The sequence below is a fragment of the Enhydra lutris genome, unplaced genomic scaffold (assembly GCF_002288905.1).
Source record: "Enhydra lutris kenyoni isolate GAN:26980312 unplaced genomic scaffold, ASM228890v2 scaffoldscaffold17, whole genome shotgun sequence".
Lineage (NCBI taxonomy): Eukaryota > Metazoa > Chordata > Mammalia > Carnivora > Mustelidae > Enhydra > Enhydra lutris.
Genome location: NW_019154101.1, coordinates 32540686 through 32561175, shown reverse-complemented (window position 1 = coordinate 32561175; position 20490 = coordinate 32540686). Strand labels below are relative to the sequence as shown.

The 20490-nt window shown below is 36.5% G+C and overlaps 1 protein-coding gene across 6 annotated transcripts in view; it reads left to right on the top strand.

The window, feature by feature from the left end:
* The window catches only part of LOC111147628 (RALBP1 associated Eps domain containing 1), an 83110-nt gene that overhangs the window by 31401 nt on the left and 31219 nt on the right, over positions 1-20490 (top strand). For all 6 annotated transcript variants that reach the window (XM_022503812.1, XM_022503811.1, XM_022503810.1 and 3 more), the window contains exons 2-8: positions 11176-11299; positions 12833-13029; positions 13159-13312; positions 13823-13953; positions 14467-14629; positions 14911-14974; positions 16137-16291. In XM_022503812.1, the coding sequence (XP_022359520.1) occupies positions 11176-11299; positions 12833-13029; positions 13159-13312; positions 13823-13953; positions 14467-14629; positions 14911-14974; positions 16137-16291 (988 nt within the window). The remainder of the gene's footprint in view (positions 1-11175; positions 11300-12832; positions 13030-13158; positions 13313-13822; positions 13954-14466; positions 14630-14910; positions 14975-16136; positions 16292-20490) is intronic.

Below are 20490 nucleotides of genomic sequence, written 5' to 3'. Positions count from 1 at the left end.
TGAAAATCACTGCTCTAGGGTCTCAGCATTGATTCCCAAAGTGTTTTATTCCAAGCATCTGATCTGTGAACCACTAGTTATGAAGCATTTTAATAGAATCTGAACCAAAAAGGGATTTATTTCTAGGCTGTAGAGTTTTTTTTAGTGCCTCTTATGGTCTAAAACTGCATTGTGTAGTCTCCACAGGGGCTGCAATATCTCTCAACTTAGCTCCTGAGTCTTCAACTTGACTGCTGTTCTTTGGAATACATTTTTGGAACTACTGCTCCATAAGCATGCCAGTGTTAAAGAGTTCTGTTTAGCTATGCCTTGGAGACAATTGGGAACAGAGAGCTTTGGGCTTAGACTAATAAGGCTTTGAATCCTGGCTCTGCCACTTATTAGCCTCAGTTTCCTTTCCTATTAACTGAGGATAATGGTAGCCAATATTAGAGAAGTGTTCTGATCATTTATGATAACAAGTAAACAGCCTTCCTAATCATAGGTACTCTGAGTATAATTGTTCCCTACTTTTCCTACTTTAATTTCTCTAGTAAATGTGAATCTTCATTATAGATATTCCCATGTTAGTAAAGCTAATGAGTGTTAGAGGTGTAGGGACTAGTCTAACAAGTTACTGGAACAAGACAATGACACTGATTGGTAGCCAGTGTAGTGCATACATGTAGACCAACCTCCCTGGGCTTTCAGGCCAGCAAAAATATAGTCTGCTTTGCCACTGATTCAGTCCCATTTAACCTTTCCTTTAAAAAATGGAAGCAATAGAGTCACCTCATTTTTAACCTGATAATGACTATAAAGAGAGGATCTTTTTTTTTTTCTTGAAAATTTCAGTTATGTATTTGAGAGTGCGTGAAAGAGAGAGCAAAAGCAGGGGGAGGGGTAGAAGGAGAAGCTGGCTACTGCTGAGCAGGGAGCCCCAGGCGGAGCTTGATCCCAAGATGCTGGGATCATGCCCTGAGCCGAGGCAGTCGTTTAATGGACTGAACCACCCAGGTGCTCTAAAGGGAGAATCTTATTTTCTATTCTGTTTTATTGTACAGTTGACCCTTGAACAATATGGGTTTTAATTGAGTGGGTTCACTTACACATTTTTTTTTATTAACACAGACACAGTATTGTAAATTTTTTTCTCTTATGGTTTTCTTAATAACATTTTCCTTTCTCTAGCTTACTTTATTGCAAAAATGCAAAGTATAAACATTTAACATAGAAAATATGTGTTAATCAACTTCATGTTATTGATGAGGCTTCTGGTCCACAGTAGATTTTTAGTTAAGTTTTTGGGAAGTCAGAAGTTTAAGTGTATTTTTGACTGTGTGGGGGTTTAGTTTTCCTAATCCCTGTGTTGTTCAAGAGTCAACTGTATTAAACATGCATAAAGTTTCATCTTGGGGAGAATATAGGCGGCTTTCTAGGATGCTTCTCCATATTATCTAGTTTCAATATAATTCTCATTCTGTTTTTCTAAGTTTTTATATTTTGTAATTCAGCTCATGGATTCAAGCTCAGATATGTAATTTGGCATCTACTTTGATCTTTTTTCATTTCAAATAAGAAATAACTTCTCTATACCTTTATTGTTGCTAGCATCTCCGTACCTCCTGTTCTGAGCCTAGGATGGAAGAGCCTCTCTTACACATTTACACTGCTTTTTTGTTGTTACTATGTTCTAGGCACTCTGGGCTATAAGACATGCTTTAGCAGCTAGTGAGGGTACTTGCCCTGAGGAAGCCAACATTATCCTGGGAAAAGGACAATGTACAGCATGTTTTGGTGGAAGATTAAAGGCATAACTTTGAATTATAGCTCTGCCGTTTAGGCCCTCTGGCCTTTGTTACTTGGCCAGTCTGATTCTTTCTTCCTCTTTAAAATGATAATAATACCAATTCTGCCACATTATTTTTAGGATTAGATGGGGAACACTTTGAGTAATTAGGACTGTGGTTAGCATTATGTGTTCTCAATAAATGTTAATGCCCCTCCCCTACCAACAAATGTACCGCCACCACAGTATTTGTATATCTGGAAGTAAAAATATACTCGTGTTCTTTGCTCTTTGGTGAGCTCTTTGAGTTATTATTAAAGAGCTATTTATTCTTGTTTTTATACAGTTTTAAAAGGTTGGTTCTATTTCTAAGCCATGGTGTGCAAGGCAGAAGGCCAGCAACTAGAAAGCCTGCTGATAGAGTAAAAGAAAGAGCTTGGCAACAGGGAAAAAGTCACAAATGATTAAAAAGAACAGGAGAAAACAAAACTCTGTGAATAGTGTTAGTTCATTAGGTGAAGAAAAACATTCCACTTTTTTTTTAGGGGCTTTGAATATATAACTGCAATATAGTATAATATACTAATTTGTTTATAAAATCTGTATTGCTAAAAATATGAGTCTGCTTATTAGATCCTTCAAAAATATATTTTTGTTTTCATCAAAATAATATCTGCATAGGATTAAAAAAACCAGGGATTATAAGGGCTTTATGGAAAAGTGCAACAATTTCCTCTCCTTCCCCTTTCCTATATTTCATCTTGGGTTTCAAGGAAGTTGATGCTGATGGGTTTTGCCTCCAGTAAGTTGTGATTCTCTCTATTTGCCTTGTGCTGGTCTCCAGTTTCAGGGGCGGCACTTTGCTCTGCGACCTAACTTTTCTTACAGATCTAAGAAGAGTTCTTGGTTTTTCAGTCTGTTTAGCTTTTTGCTTGTTAGGAGGGAGTGTTGACTTCTAAGCTTCTTATGTACTAGACCAAAACCCAGAAGTCCATGCCTTTTCCCCTTCAGCTTTCTTATCCTTCTCTCTGAACTTGTTAGCTATACTTTTACATATTCAGTACTGAGAACATTTGCACCTTGTTCTAAAATCATAATTCTTAATTTAATATGTTCTGACTTTAGATTGAATCTAAAAGTTGAAAAGCAAAGTGTGTCTACATTATGAAGACATAAATATTTTTAGTGCAGATCCAGTACTATAGTACTATGTTTTGTTTTGTTTTGTTTTTAGAATTTTATTTATTTGACAGAGAGAGAGCACACAAGGGGAGGGGCAGGCAGAGGGAGAGAGAGAAGCAGGCTTCCTGCTTAGGGTGAGGGGCTCCATCCCAGGACCCTGGATCATGTCCTCCCCTCCCAACCCTGTTTGCCTTTGTATCCATTTCTTCCCCTTTATTTTTTCTGAAATCTTCTTGAAGCTTTCTGTCATTCTACTCTAATTTGGACTGGTTGCTCTCCAGGTCATTTGTATAGCTGTCATCCTGCAGCCTTATTTCCCTGTTTTCTTGATGCATATCTGCTTTTTTCTGGAGGCTCTGTCTCTAAATTTTGCTGAAAAACATCCTCAAATGTTTCCTCAAGAAAGAGTTCATAGGACATAAACTTTATTTAGATCTGCATTCACAAAAGTGTTCTTTCCATCATCTTCATGCTAGTTTGGATACAGAATTCTAGGTTGAAAATAATTTTTGGGGGGCGCCTGGGTGGTTCAGTGGGTTAAAACCTCTGCCTTTGGCTCAGGTGATGATCCCAGCGTCCTGGGATCGAGCCCTGCATCGGGCTGTCTGCTTGGCTGGGAGCCTGCTTCCCGTTCTCTCTCTGCCTGCCTCTCTGCCTACTTGTGATCTCTGTCAAATAAATAAATAAAATCTTAAAAAAAAAAAAAAAAAGAAAAGAATTTTTTCTTAGAAACTTGAGAGTGTTGCTTTATTGTTTTCTGATTCAGTGTTAACTGATGAGAAGTCTGATTCCAGTCCAGTTAGTATTTCTTCTTAGTGATCAGTACCCCTCCCCCTTCTCCACTTCATTTTTACACATATTCTGGATGCTCTGAGGATCTTAGTTTTATCCTTGCTGTTCTGAAGCTTCACAGTAATGTGTTTAGGAATTCCTTAACCCGTTGTGTTGAGCCCTCAGTAGACTACCAATCTGAAAGCTTGTGTCTTTAGATTTGGGGAAAATCTCTTGTTCTATAATTATGAGTCTTCTATTTTCTCTGCATTTTTTTGTAGACCTCATTTATTAAAAATGTTAGCCTTCCAAATTAATGCTGTTTTTCTCTCATTTTCTAATTCACCTTGCCCCTTCCTACTTCTGGAGAAATTTTTCTCTATCTTCTAGTATTTCCATTGAACTCTGTGTATCTCTAGACATCTTATTCTTTGGTTGTTCCTTTTTCATAGTATCCTGTTATTGTTTTATGGATGCATTACTGTGTTAAATCTGTCAGAGGATACTCACTAGAGTATTTTTAAGTGCTCTTTCTTTCTTGAATTCTTTCTCTCAGAGTTTTTTTCCTCTTTTTAAATTTGATAGTTTTCTTCCATTATGTAGGTTTTCCTCGGTTGCTTATTGATCTCTGGTAACCTGTTTATATTTAATGCAACAATAGAATAACTGAGCTCTTTGTTCTTGCATTTAGTTCCTTAAAAGACTGCCTTCCTTTGGAAGGAGTGGACCAGGGGCACCTGGGTGGCTCAATCGTTAAGCATCTGGCTTCAGCTCAGGTCATGATCCCAGGGTCCTAAAATTGAGCCCCGCCATCAGGGCTCCCTGCACAGCATAGCCTGCTTCTCCCTCTCCCACTCCCCCTGCTTGTGTTCCCTCTCTCACTGTCTCTCTCTCTCTCTGTCAAATAAATAAATAAAATCTTTAAAATTTAAAAAAAAAAAAAAGGAAGGAGTGGGCAAGATGCTGACTCTTACTGGATTACTAAATGCAAGAAATAGGAGCTTTTCTCTGGGACAGCAACCCTTGTCCATATCAGCTGACCTAGTACTTCCCTACATTTCTTTAGAGATATAACTTCCAGTTTTTTGTTTATTTATATTTGGAGGGTAAAGTCTGGTTGCTAATATTCTGTGAGCAGCTTCAGAGATAGGGATCTTGATCTCTCTTCCAATCTCACCCTTAGTCATACCTGGTCTCACTCTAGGCATACCCCTGCATACCACTTTTAGGTGAGTCCCTGGATTTTATGGGGCAAATTCTTCTCTGTAGGTATTGTTGGCACTGATTTTTTTTCCACCTACTGTATTAGGCATGACTCCATCTGCTTTCTGATTGCTAACATTTGTTGAGATTTCCTGCCTGTTCATTGTTTCCCCTTCTCTCTTACTAATTTTTGTGGATTTATTCCCTTACTCTCATTTTAATAGGATTCCTGAAGGGAGAGGAGGTAATTTCCTGTGCTCAGTGTATTGTCTTAAACAAGAACTTCAAAATACTTATGAAGGCTTGAAAGCATCCTCTATTTTAGAAGACTTTCCATCAAAAATTATGATAAAACCCACTTTGAGGCTTAAAGGCATTAACTCTTAGCTCTCAGGAAAATGTGGTTTTCAATATTGACTTAGTCTCTCAAGTCTCTGAATAAAGAGCATTATGATCAGGGTAGTAAATAAAAAGTAATAATTATATTGTGGACCAGACACTTTAGTGTTTTATTAAACACAGCCTCATTGAATGCTCACAGCAATCAGAAGAGGTAGTATATTATTTCCCCCAGTTAACATAGAAAGAAATTCAGACATAGTAAAGTAATAAAACTTGCTCAAGTACTATATGATACAGAATGATTCCCTAACTACGTTGATCTCTGTAGGTATTAAAATGAACTATAATCTAGTTTACCTTTTCGTCCTGGAAGTTAGTGGCTTTTGATGAAGTATTATGGAAAAGAGCATTCAGGGAGAAAAGTCAATACTGACTTATTTAGGATTGATATCCTTGTGAAGCCAATAAAATTAATGAAAACTTTCGGCCCTTCTCTCTTCCGTCTCAGACCACATAGCTAACTAAGTTCTTTGCTGGTCAGTAAGATGGTACAGTCATTCAGAGTTTTTTTTGGAGTACTTGACTGTGTTACATTTTAAAGTGTATTCTGTTTCTAGAAATTTGTCCTACAGTTCTACAAGTGCACTAGCATACATGCGTGGGAATGTTTACGGCATTATTTGTAATAGAAAGCTAGAAAAACCTAAGTGTCCATCAGTAGGGGATTGATTAATTTGTAATAGGTATGTCCATGCATGGAATGCTGTGTAAAAAAAATGAAAAAGACCTATGCTGATATAAAAAGATCTTCAAGTAATATTGTATGAAGAGTCATTTACAGTATGATCCTATATGTGTAAAAAGTATATGTTAAGTATGTGCACTCATTTATTTGAATACATGTGGAAAAGATGGGAAGAACATATGAAAAGAGTTGTTATTCTGATGGAGATTGTAGGAATTTTTAAGTCCATATCCTTAAATACCACTTATTTATTTTACCATGAACATATCCTTAAATACCACTTATTTATTTTACCATGAACATGTACATTTTACAATGTTATGAAAATAAAGCTTAATGGTTTTCAGTAGCTATTGGTAGTATACCAGCAACACTAGCTGGTCCTGGGTTTCCTAGGTAAATTACAATCTAATGGGGGAGGTCTGGGAATCCATATCCTAACAAGGGCTTTAAGTGATTTTCAACATTAGGCAGCTGTGCACGCATGCTCGTAAATATACATAATTCAGACTAAGAGCAAGTTACCATAGAAAGACAATTAAAAAAGTGAGACTACTTTGAATGATGCTGAATTAATAATAAATTTCAAAATTTGGAGGTGATAAATGATTTCTAGGAAATTATCAAACATTTTAAAGATAGACTAACCTGGTTTATTCCACCTGACCTGGAAGAAAGTGAGACACGCATCAGAGATACTGCTCAGCCCATGTCATAGGTGAATTCTTCTGAATCTTTATGGAACATATTTCTAAATCTATTTAAAGTATTTCGGAGCAGAGAGGAGAAGAGTAAAACTTGTTTGTTCTGTTTACAAAGCCAACAGAGCACCGTTTCCAAACCTTTCAGGTATAGATAGGGGTTTTGGGGTTCTTGTTTTCTTGTGTTTTGGGGGGCCTAATCATTTTAAGATTGTGGTTAAAATTTTACAAATATTATTTGAAACAGTAATATACACCATGACTAAATGAAATTCATTTTAGGGATCAGAAGACGGTTTGATGTTAGGAATTCTGTTAATAGAATTATGAATATTAATAGACCAAGGAGAAAAATTATGACCTTTTAGTTTTCTGCCCCAAAGTACACACAATAAAATTAATATGTTTGTGGTTTTTGAAAACACAAAACCCCAAACAAAGCTTTTAGACCGGTGGAACTAGCTGAATAGTTTTCTTCCTTTTTAAAAATATTTTATTCATACATTCATTGAGAGAGAGCACACTATGCACACAGGTTGGGGGTAGGCGCAGAGGGAGAGGGACTTGGAACTTGCTGAATAGTTTTTCTTTTTAAAAATACTTCATTCATTCATTCATTCATTTATTTATTGAGGGAGGGGGAGCACATGCTTGTGCACACTCAGGGTAGGGGCAGAGAGAGGGAGAGAGAATCTTAAGTAGCGTCCACACCCAGCGCAAAGCCCCACCTGAGGCTCCATCTCTTGACCTTAGCTGAAATCAAGAGTTGGATGCTTGACTGAGTGAGCCACCCAGACTCCCCATAGCTGAATAGTTTCTTAACATAACAAAGGTGTTGCAGAGTGTTAGCCAGTATCAGGCTTAATGGTAGAACACTAGAGGTGATCTTGTTAAAGTTAGGATATATTTCCATTCCAGTTAAAATCTGTTTATTTTGATAAATGATTTTAAAGAGTATTTGGAGGAATAAGCAATATGAGAATATTCCAGTAAATTCTAAACAAGAAAAAAAAAGATTGAGGGCTGGGCTAATCTATCAGATATTTATTGATTCTATTATTTATTTTAAGAAGATTTTATTTATTTGTTAGCGAGAGAGAACAAGAGAGAGCATGTTGGCGGGTGGGGGGTGGGGAGCAGAGGGAGAGGGAGAAGCAGGCTCCTTGCCTAGCAGGGAGCCTGATTCAGGCAGCTCCTGGGACCCTGAGATAATGACCTGAGCCGAGGGCAGGTGCTTAACCAAATGAGCCCCCCAGGTACCCCTATATCATATATTTGAATATTACAAAAACTAAAGTAAAGAATAGCTATATGAAACTGTGTAATACATGTAGTCAAAAAACTCCATGTATGTGTGTGAGTAGTCTTTTCAGGTTACTGGAGAAAATATGAAAAAAAAACACTCTCATATTAATAGTGGGAGAAAAAATTTCAATAACCTTTTTGAAAGGCATTTGGCAATAGTGAATGCATTTTTAAGTATATGTATACTTTGGTCCAGTGCTCTGCTTCTAGGAGTTATTCCACATATTTTTTAAGAGACAAATTTTGTCTAATTCACAAGGTTGTGATGATAAATCAGACATACTGTTTCATCAGGGATCGTTTTTTTAAGTTTGTATGTTACAGCTCCTTTCCGCCTCTGCTGTTTCAAGAGCTAGTGGCCTCTTTAATTGGTATAGCTCGGAAAGATAGACATCAGTGACACATATGCCTGACTTGGGCCACAGAGTGAGTTCTGTAGATGATGTAGCCAGGATTAGTTATAGAGAAATACTTGCAAATATTTTGCCTTTGAGCCCTTTTATTTCCCTTTTCAAAATCTCATTCCCCTTTCCTGACAGGGCAACTTAGAATTTTGTTACATCTGATACCGTAGAAAGATAATATCCCTTCTTGCTCTTCTACTCCCCCCGCCCCCCGCCCCCCAAGCCCCTTAGAAAGAGCTTTGGGTTTGTAATCAAAGGACCTGGCTTCTTGAGCCAGTTTTTCCACTGGCTAGCTCTGAGACTTAGGAGAATCAAGATTACTCTTCTAAACTTACTTTCTCTGAGAGCCAAGCATGCTAACCTGTCTTTCTCCACTTACAGTCCTCATGTTTATTCCTTAATCCATTGCAAATGAGATTTTACCCTACTACATCTATACTAGTGCTTAAGCGGCAAAGACCTCCTAATTATAAAATAGAGTGTTTTCTTTCCTTTTTCATTTGGCCCCACTAATTCTTTTGTTTGGAAATTATTAGTTTTCTGACTAAATAATATAAAATATTTTTGGTAGTAGATACAGACTTATATAAAGAAAACCTAGAAAAATCCCTTAATCTCAGTACCCAGAAATAATCACTGGCATATTCTCTACCATTTATATGTACATATCTTAATAAAACTGGGATTATACTTTTATATGCCTGCTTTGTATCCTGCTTTTTGTTTTCATAACATTAATACTGTAAGCAGTGAGTTTTAACTGTTGTATGGTTATCGCATTATGTGGTGGTTTAATAATCAACTGTATCTATTTTGTTCTTGTGTTAAGTTTAGGTTGCTTCTTACTGTGAACACCTTTGTACATGAATTTGTATGTGCAATAATGATTTTCTTTAAGGTTTGTTCCCACCTTCCAGAACCTCTTTCCACCCTTGATTTCCTCCTATGCTGGTACTTTTCCCCACTGCTTCTTTCATAGGCTGCTTTTTACACCTACCCTTAGGTTTTGGTGTTCTCCACGTTCCCTTTCCCTGCTCTGGGCTTGCAGGCAGTCTCATTTACTCCCTTAGCTTTAGTCATCACCTGGGTTGTCTGGTTCAGTTGTGGAGCACATCTCCACAACATGCTCCCTTCTTCCGAACTTCCCCCTCTGCATTTCTTGTTCCTTGGGCATCTCCTTCTGACTGATACCTGAAACGCATTATAACTAGGATAAACAAAGCAATTACCTGTGATTTCCTTTGAGGTCTTCCCTTTATCAAACGTAGATACAGGGCATATTTTAGATGTTTTAGATTTATTTTATAAGCAAAAGTACCTAAGATGTGTAATGATCCTTTACAAGGTGCCAAGTGGGCAGAAAAGAATCGTGGAAAGAGACAGTAATCATAACAAAATGCCTGCGTATCTTTCAAGGCTATGTGGCCTTCTTAACTCTTACCCTCATTTTCCTCCTAGTTCCCTAGTGTGAACCTGGCCTTTTATCCTCCTTGCCCTTTAAATTTACACTGAAGTGATGCCCCTTAGTGGCAGAATCAGGAACTTCCTCCATTGCTGATCAATCACATAAAAATGTCTTCTCTTGTGGTTATTGTGATTGTGACACATTGCTTAACTGTTTGTGGGTGCTTTTTTTGCAATTCTAGTAAATACTTGTGAATTGTTACCTAACATCTAGGTACCCTAATCTTTGAGTGTTTCAGGAGAAAGAAAAGAGACAAATACGCTCCCTTTCTACAGGAATTTGTATCTTTTGAGAAGGTGAGACAAGGATACTTAGTGTTTATTTTGAGATGATAATGTCTGTACAGTAGACATTATTCCAACTTTTGCAGTTGTCATTTAACTTCATAACCGAAGCTGCTTTTTTCTAGTCTGTCACGTACTTGTCATAGCCAGTCTAGAAATATTTGTCAAATGACTGGAATGAGGGTGTAGATCCTTGAAGACCTTCGTGCTTTAAAAATGCAAAGCAGGGGCACCTGGGTGGCTCAGTGGGTTAAAACCCCTGCCTTCAGCTCAGGTCATGATCCCAGGGTTCTGGGATCGAGCCCCGCATCGGGTTCTCTGCCCAGCAGGGAGCCTGCTTCCCCCTCTCTCTGCCTGCCTCTCTGCCTACTTGTGATTTCTCTCTGTCAAATACATAAATAAAATCTTTTAAAAAAAAAAAAGCAAAGCAAAAATTGTTTTAAGGAAAAGTAGTATAGCCACATTAAATACAATATGGGAAGTAAGAGGAAAAACCCTGCTCTTAATCTCTCCTAACAAAATTGCTGATAGATTTGTATATCTCTGTTTTTTTTTTCAGATTTGTGTTTATGTGGTTAAAATTATGTATCCTACTTTTTTCTACTTACTGTGTCATTTTATGACTATTACTTAAAATGGCTGCATAATAATCTATTAGTTGCAAGAACTTTGGGCCCTGTTGTATGCACAGTGTATGAAAAGTAGATGATACATTGTTTCTGAAAAATAGAACTCTTAAGAGAAAATAGTCATTCTAATAAAATAAAATTGCTTTATCATATGGATTTTACCAAGTAGGAGAACTATAACCTTCTTATTATAAGGTCAGTGCCTTTTAATTTTCAGACTCATAAACCTGAAACCTGAGGAAGCTGGTCGTCATTTGAGTGTAATATACCATGTGTCAGCTATGTATTTTGGAGAATTATAAACAGAAGTTAAATACCTGCTTATTTGGAGAATTAGTATCCTAAAACTTAATATTAACATTGTGTTCTTTTATAGATTATGGAGCTTTGTGGTGCAACGAGACTTGGTTATTTTGGAAGAAGTCAGTTCTATATCGCTTTGAAACTTGTAGCTGTTGCCCAGTCTGGTTTCCCTTTAAGAGTGGAAAGTATAAATACAGGTAAATATGGAATACATTAGTAGCTGAAATGAAAATAGACTTATGCTCACAAACGAAGTAAAGTCAGTAGAATTGTTGAGTCTTCCTGACATTTTAGTATTCTCTCTAGCTTCATTCATTGGTTCATTGGTGAATATTAGAAAAATATCTCTGTCTTAAACCTGTTATAGTGTGTATGTACTTAATACATATTTGGTGGTCATAAAAAAATTGTTAATAGTGGTGATTTTTCAGAATTCTCTAAAAGTTGCTTAGAGAGATTTTGGGTGAATAATTTTATCAAAGTAAATGATGGATTGTAGTGACTGACCACCTTCTTATGTGCCTTCCTTATTTTCTTCTTTTCTAATACGTATAAAACTACATAATGCTTTGTGGTTTTTTGTTTGGGAAGACTGTGCATTTGAAATTAGAAAGTTAACCAAAACTTTCTGATTTGGAAAGAGACAAAGTTAAAATATTGGCAAACTAAAACCTACACACAGACCTTTGACTACCTTAGAAGTGTCACCTAGGATAATTAGTTTTTCTGTGATTGGGAGGCTTATTGATGCCGAAGTCAGTGGAAATTCTATAAAGGTAGCATTTAAATGCAGAGTTCTGTGGTTGTCATAGGGAAAAGAGGAAAGAGAAAACTTGAGGCTTTCTGTAATGTTGGTATTTTTATAAATAGTTTTAAGCACCAGGTTCAGTTTATTGGTCAATGTAAGGTTTTCATTTTGGACCTCTGTTTTGCCTCACATCATTCTTCTAGAATTGAGAATTCATATTCTTTTCAAATAATTTTGAATTCTTTTACATAAATACTGAATAAGCTTAGTATTTCCAACTCCTTAGTATGGAGATTCAAGAGAGATAAAGATAGTCATGGTGAAGGGAAGTATACTTTCTGCTAAAAATTCTGCTTCTGTGTGTGTTTTCCAGTCTAAAGGTGTGAGCTGTGACTGATCTGCAAAGAAGTTCTTGGTTTTCTTTCTTCTCTGTTTATTTGAATGTAGGATATCTGCCCATAGAAATGTCACAAGCCAGATTAAAGTGGACAGCTATCATGCCTTGTACCGTGGTGTTGGTAGGGGAACAGTAAAATATTTTCAGGAATTTGTGCCGTGAAGTGTCTAGATTAATCTAGTCTCAATCTAGTGATATATTCTCTCCTTTACTAACAGCTGAGCTCTAACATATAAAGAGAATCAGTATGAGCAGAAAAGAATTTGTCTAGACCTTCAGGTCAGACTGTCCTGGCTTCAGACTCTCGTCAGTTACTGTCAGTGACCTTGGCACCTTGTTGCCTTAGTTGCAAGCACAGAGCCAGATAGGATATTTATTATAGCTATTGTTATTGCCTTTAGAAGGACAGTTTAGTGTTTTACTACTTTCTAGGTTAGAGTTTCCCTAAACCGTGAAAGGGAGTGGTAAACATATGTGTCTGTCTCCGTTTTTTTTTTTAAATTCTTTCTAATATCTAATTCATATTTCAGTTTTAACGTGTGCTCTTTTTCATTTTAAAGTAATAATAATTTCTGTGATTAACAGTAAAGGACCTTCCTCTGCCAAGATTTGTTGCTTCAAAGAATGAACAGGAATCTCGCCATGCAGCCTCATATTCTTCAGATTCTGAAAATCAAGGGTCTTACTCTGGTGTAATTCCCCCACCACCTGGAAGAGGACAAGCGAAAAAGGGATCTGTAAGCCACGATACTGTCCAGCCTCGTACATCTACAGATCAGCAGGTATTCATGTGCCTGAACGTGTTACCAGTTGATGGCCTGTATAGATGTTTACATTAAAGCATTTAATGATACCTTATTAATGAAAATGTCACCTTAAAAAAATTTAAGTCTTAATAATATTCTCTCCAGGAACCTGCATCCCCAGTAGTTTCACCCCAGCAGTCCCCACCAAATTCTCCACACACATGGAGGAAGCACAGCCGTCACCCCAGTGGGGGAAATAGCGAGAGGCCTCTTGCAGGACCTGGGCCATTTTGGTCTCCCTTTGGGGAAGCACAATCAGGTATTTGAAATTCTTTAGAAGTGACGGTTATTTATTAAGGGTGGTAAATTGAAGGAAACTTGATACTATTCCTTTAAGAGTTGCCTCCAAGGCAATATTTAATTATAAATTAAGCACCTTAATTAGAAGCAAAAGCCAACCATGAAAGTTTGTAAGCAGATGCATTGCTTTGAACAATGGTAATTGCATTTACTTATTCATGTGATGCTTAGACAGAAGTTTATAGATACCAGATTCTCTGAAGATGAAACAAATAAATAATGATTTCCCAGAATATAAGGTATATATTATATTAGTTCCAGTATTGACAAGGAAAGCACAGTAACAATTTAAAAGAGGTATAATTTTAAGTTGACAGAAGACATTCACTTTGGAAATCATTAACATTTCTTCAAAGTTAGAGTTTGAAAGAAAACATTTATAATATGTGTATGAGGAGTTATAGTACAAACCTGGTAACTGTTTTTTTTCTCTAGAAGTGAGCCAGCATGTGTACCCTTCTCTTTCCAGGTTCTGCTGCTGCTGACGCAGTGTGGTCGGGGCACTCTCCACCTCCACCTCCACCGCAAGAAACTTGGGTCAGTTTTGCAGATACTCCACCAACCAGTACTCTTTTAACCATGCATCCTGCTTCTGTCCAGGTGTGACATTTTATTGGTATTGCATTTTTGTTTGCTTCATTCAGAGTATTGCTACAGTCATTTTTTTTAATATATATTTTGCTATTGCAAATTTTGTAAATGCAAGTTCACTCTTCTTTATAGAACACGGAACTCTGCTCTGTGTCTTAGTCTGTTATCAGTGGAATGTTTCAATATAAGTTTTGGCTGATTTTCTTTCTAATTATTCAACGAAGTTTTGAAAGTTTTCTGCGCCTAGGAATATATTTGCTTGGCTTTCTTAGCACATTTTTCATAACTTTCTGTTGCTTACACACTGCTGTCATTTTACGCACTTATATAATCATTGTGCAGAAACATTCAGTAACCTGATTATAACAAATATGTGGTTTGGTGATGACTTTGTGAAGACTTCTTATATTTTAAACATCCAAAAAAGTAAGTTTTAATTTCAAAGATAAATAACCTAGCAATCTTGGTCCATATAATTATATAGATAGATACTGTACTGAGGAAATAAATGTTTCATTACAGGACCAGACAACAGTACGAACTGTAGCATCAGCTACAACTGCCAATGAAATTCGTAGGCAATCCAGTAGTTATGATGATCCCTGGAAAATAACAGATGAACAAAGACAGTATTATGTAAATCAGTTTAAAACCATTCAGCCTGATCTAAACGGATTTATTCCAGGTGAGTTGTTAAAAACAAATTCTTCTGGATGGGACAGGACAGAGTCTCAATTTCGTAATTTCAAAGGCATGGTTTTATTGTTCAGAGATTATAAATGATAATTCTCAAATTGTTTATCTAAAGAGTTTATAATCACTGGAGAAAAAAACATGACATACACACATGTTAAGTTTCCTACCTTTTGCCACAATGATAAAAGTCTTAAGACTCTTAACCTCACATTTTATTCTTGGGTGTGTAAGTTCAGCATAACATTAAACAACACTGTTTTAATATTTCAGGATCTGCAGCTAAAGAGTTTTTTACAAAATCAAAACTTCCTATTCTTGAACTTTCTCACATTTGGTAAGTGTGGTATTTCACATCAGTTCTGTAATATGGGTTGTTTCAGAGGAGCTTCCAGCAAGTAGATTTTCAGACCTTAAAAAATAAACTCTTAGAGTAACCTTTTCAAGAATATGTTCTCGAAGAACTCAGTAATGATCAGCTTTTGTCTCACTCTCTGGAAAAGAAATAAGTGATGCCAGTACAGTGGTTCGTTAAAAAGTGCTCAGATTCTTTAAGTTGTATCTGCTGTTTCTTGTTGCTAGCATAATGCTTGGAATAAAAGCTAATTGGTTCATCCATGGTTATATGTAGCCCATCTGGTTTTTAACAAGCTTATACCTATTATGTATTATCCATACTATTAGCTATACCTATACCTATCCCAAGTCATGAGCTTAAGAACAGTGCTTAGCTCCCACTTAAATCCCAGCTAAGTCTTTGGATAGCTGCTATGTAGTTGGAATTAGTCAGTCTAAACAAATTATAATCACAAATTACTTTTAAAAAACAATTCTCAGATAAACATAAATGTTATTTCTACTTTAAATTATTTCATTAGTAGGGTTTTTAGTAGCATAGAGTGCTATAGTAGAAGGAAGATGGATAATGCCTAAACTGAAAAATCAAGAACTAGCAACGTATACATGCTATTTCTAGTGTTACTTGTTAAATACAAAAGTGGTTGCTTCTGCATCTAGAAAGTGGAAGAATGGGGGGGGGTTGTTTGTTTGTTTGTTTTTTTAATATCAAGCCTTGTAATTCTTTTGGATGCTTTAAAGTGGATACATGTACCTTTGATAACAATAAAAATGAAGGTTTTTAAATTTTCAGTGGCTTATTAAATAGGCCTGCCTTTAAACTAAATCCTGTTACTTAAAAATGCATATGGATTAAAGTTTATTTTTTGGTGGTTTTACTTATTTAAGCTGTTTGTAGCATTTTATTATAAGAATTTCAAGTATTCAGAAAAGTTTAAGGAATTGTGCCTTGAATGTCCATATGCCCACTGCCTACATTTTGCAGTCAGTTTTCTGTATTCTCTTTTTTATACTTCTTCCCATCTATGGGATTTTTAAAATTTTTTTTGTACTTTTTCTGGAAAAGGGTTTCTTTTGCTTCTTTTTGAGACGTAAAGGGATCCAAAGCAGATGATTATATTTATAGTAAGTTTGTCTTCTAGGGAACTTTCAGACTTTGATAAAGATGGAGCATTGACACTGGATGAGTTTTGTGCTGCTTTTCATCTGGTAGTTGCTAGGAAGAATGGCTATGACTTACCAGAAAAACTCCCTGAAAGCCTAATGCCCAAACTGATTGATTTGGAGGACTCAGCAGGTAAGATTGGGAGCTGAAGGTACCTGGTTACAGGCCTTGATAAACATAGCACTTGATTCTTTTTTTCCTATTTTAAGATTTTATTTATTTATTTATTTGCAAGACAGAGAGAGTGAGAGAGAGAGTGAGTGTGCAAGTAGGGGGAGGGGGAAAATCTCAAGCAGATTCTGTGGTGACCACAAAGCCCATTTAGGGCTAGTCCCATGACCCCAAGATCATGACCTGAACCAAAACCAGGAGTCAGATGTTCAACCAACTGAGCTATCCAGACGCCTCAACATAATTCTTAAAGCAAAATCAAGATAGTTGTTAAAACATAAGAGCGCATGGGTGCCTGGGTGGCTCAGTCGTTAAGCATCTGCCTTCAGCTCAGGTCATGATCCCAGGGTCTTGCGATCGAGCCCCAAATCAGGCTCCCTGCTTGGAGGGAAGCCTGCTTCTCCCTCTCCCACTCCCCCTGCTTGTGTTCCCCCTCTCGCTGTGTCTCTATCAAATAAATAAAATCTTAAAACGAAAGAAAAAAAAAAAACTTAAGAACATAGACATTTCATTAAGAGTAAGTAGGTTTGCCATTCGAATGTGCTCTATAGGCTGAACTTGGATTAATGGTTTATTTAGTCAGTTTTAATAGGTTTTATTTATTTATTTTTTAAAAGATTTTATTTATTGGTCAGAGAGAGAGAGACAGAGCACAAGCAAGGGAAGTGGCAGGCAGAGGGCAAAGCAGGCTCTTGGCTGAGTAGGGAGCCTGATGCAGGACTCAGTTCCAGAATCTGGGACCATGACCTGAGAATAAGACAGATGCTTAACTGACTGATCCACTCAGGCATCCCTGTTTAGTCAGTTTTAAAGAGACAAATAATATATGCCACTATTTCGGTTTAACTTTTGACTTCCTGAGATTTGGAGAGCATTTCACAGTATCTGGTTGTTTGCCACCCTATAATTGCATTATATATTGTCTGGGGTGGGCGAGGTAGCCTGTCTGCATTATCAACGTTTTTCCATTGAATGCATCTTAATTCGTTAAAGGACTATGCGTGGTTTATCATAAGACCGATGCAATGTACAAGCATTTTCCTTTCAAAAGCCCAACTCTTTTCTTCTGACTAAAGAAATCTGGAAATTTTGTGTTTGATTATAGATAGTGCTATTTTTGTTACCATGTTTACAAGAATGCTTTTGTAAATGCCCATATTAACTGGTAACTTTCTTTAAAAGGAAGCAGAACTTTTAAAGGGTAAAGAAATGAGTAAAATTCAGATTGAATAAAGGAAATCTTAATGTTAAATTCTTAATGAGCCTAATTAAAAATTACCGTTTTCAGTTTTCTTATGTCAGTTTATTTTGGATGTTATGATGGAAGGAATTTTATACTTTTAAAAGAAAAATTAAAACAGAATTTGGCTCTCAAAAGGGCCTTCATCTATTAGGCAGTGCCTGTTTAACCCAGAAAGACACATGATCTGACCTTATTGCCTAAATCATACAGAAGGAATCATATGCATGTTATGAATGTCACAAAGAGAACAGTATCCTTGGTGTTAGGAATCTGAGTCTGCTTCTAGTTTTGCCAGTTATTCCTGTGACCCTGGGCAAGTTCTGACCACTTACTCTGTTTTTTCCTTCTGTTTCTCCACCTGAAATGTGGATTTGATGCCATTCATGTTTCAGGACCTGAATTGTACACTGACCTTTCATCAACGAATAAATTGATTACAAACTTTAGCATTGATTTTATGTTTTTTAGAACATTATCTTATGAGAATCCTAGGATTTTCCCAGTCATTTCAGGTAGTTATTAGGTATCCTCTAATTTGAGCTGAGAGCTAAGTATTTTTGTCGGTAATTTTGCTTCACAGTACTTTGATTTACCCAATTAAGAAATGAATGAAAAGAATTGTGTCTAGCTTATTTGATAGTAGCCAAAGGGGGAAGAAATTTAGTAGCTTTGTACTTGGTGTATCGTTTTAAAAATTGGGCCTTGTATTTGGAAATTTTCTGTGACATTAATTCTTTGAAAACTGATAGCATACAAATACAAGAAAATAAGTCAAGTTTATTCTGTTACGTTATTCTCTAGAGACTTGTCTGAACCTGTTATCTGTTGCATTCAGATTGGTAAATCTGGCTATTGCATGTAGTCAGTGGAATTTGTTTTGTTTTGTTTTTAAAGATTTCATTTATTTGAGAAAGAGAATGAAAGAGCATGAGTTGGGGAGGGAGGGGCAGAGGGAGAGGCAGAAGCAGACTCCCTGCTGAACAGGGAGCTGGAGGCCTGGGCTCCAGGGGTCTGTCCCAGATCCCTAACTAAGATAGTGACCTGAGCCAAAGCAGACACTTTTTAACTGACTGAGCCACCTAGGCCTCCCATTGTTTTTTGTTTTTAATTTAAATAAATTCTGGTTCTTAGTAAACTTGGTCTACGGACTGAATTTTAGGGCTCATGATTGAAGAATTTCTTTTATGGGCATTCTTTTTTTTTTTTTTTTTTTTTAAACATCTGTTAAATCTGTTTAGCCAAGAAACATGGGTTTTTTGGCCTGCATTTATCTGTACACTGTTGCTCTAATTTTAACTTTTTAAAGGTTTCCGAAGATCAAATAATTTTTTCCCATTCCAACATAATATTATGTGGTTTTCTGATCGAATTTATTATAAACATTTGACTACACAATATTAAATTCAGATCTGCTTTGCCTACTTACAAATGATAAATTTAGAATTCTGTTAATTTTGGGGTGGGAGAAACTGATTAATCTTTTTTTACCTACCTCTGATAAGGCTGAGGTTCACAATCCACGAAGTCCTTTGAATATAGAAATTATTGCGTGACACTGTGGATCCATCAGTATCCACAAAAGTAATTTAAAATAGCGGTGTTTTTAGAAGTTCACGTTAGAAGTTTAGACACTAAAAGGGACATACCCAAACGGTTTCTTTTGGCTGATCTGAGAATTTATTACAGGTATTCCCCCTTTGGAGGCTTTCTGACTGACAGGCAAATGTTACCTTCTGTTTTCTGTGATCTCTCGCAACATCACTTACATGCTGCTTATTATGGCACACATCACACTGAATCTTGTTCTTTTTTTCCTCTTTCTACTACCTCATTGAGCCCCTTAAAAAAACAGGAAATGCATCATACTCATTGTAGTATCCTAAGGACATAGCACTTTTAAATTATTGAGTGAATTAATGTTAAGTGTGCCACTTTTTAAAGTAGGATATTTTTATATCCCATCTTTGAAATATAACTTACTATAAGTTTGTGATGTTGGGGCATACTAAAATATTAGCTCTGCAGGTATTCTGTATTGGCAATTTAAATAACTTATCAAAAAATAAATAGTGACTAGTGGTGACTTGAGTGACTTGAGTTACAGCCACTTGAAATAACCAGATTAGGCTTTCTGTAGGCATGCAAACATGGCTTGGGGACATTTATAATTTTTCGAAAATTATTTGACCAGGTTCATAGGATTAAATAGCCGATAAAACAGAACAACTAATGATCGTAGGTAGAGTGCTTATTTGGGCCTGCATTGAAATATTTAATATTTAAGATCAGCACTGAATTTGGCAGCTAGAGTAAATACAAAGGGAGACTTTGTTTTTATTGTCTTACCAAAAAAAAAAAAAGCATACCAAAATTCATCTAAGGAAACACCTTTCTGAAGCTGTTATTCAAGAAAGAATGTTCATCTTCTAAGAATGGTTATCTACTTAAAAAAACAGAGTGACCTGCTGATCTGCCACAACACGCTATATCTTAAAAGGACAAAACCAAACATACTTAGATGCTGTACACTTCAACTCAGTTCACAGAGATTCTGCTTTGGAGCACAGTTGCTATTTGACACACAGCTTTTGTGATTATTTGGTAAATCTCTTTGTCTCAAACTAGCCTGGAGGATCCAAGTGGGTAGTAACTGAATCAGTCTTGTTCGTTATGTTTCAGCACCTAGCAGGGTGCAAACTGAGTATTTAGGTAGGCGCTCACATGTTTGACATGACTACATAGCCCAGCCATTTGTTTTTAAAACTCCTTTCTGTCTTTATAACCCAGTACTCACGAGCAAATCAGCAATATCTGCTTGAGATGCTCAGAGCGGGAGAGGAGTTTTTCCCTGTTCTGTCTCTTCCTCCGTCATCACTCCTTCACATAGTAAATTGGAGCATGTTTCATTGTTGCTGAT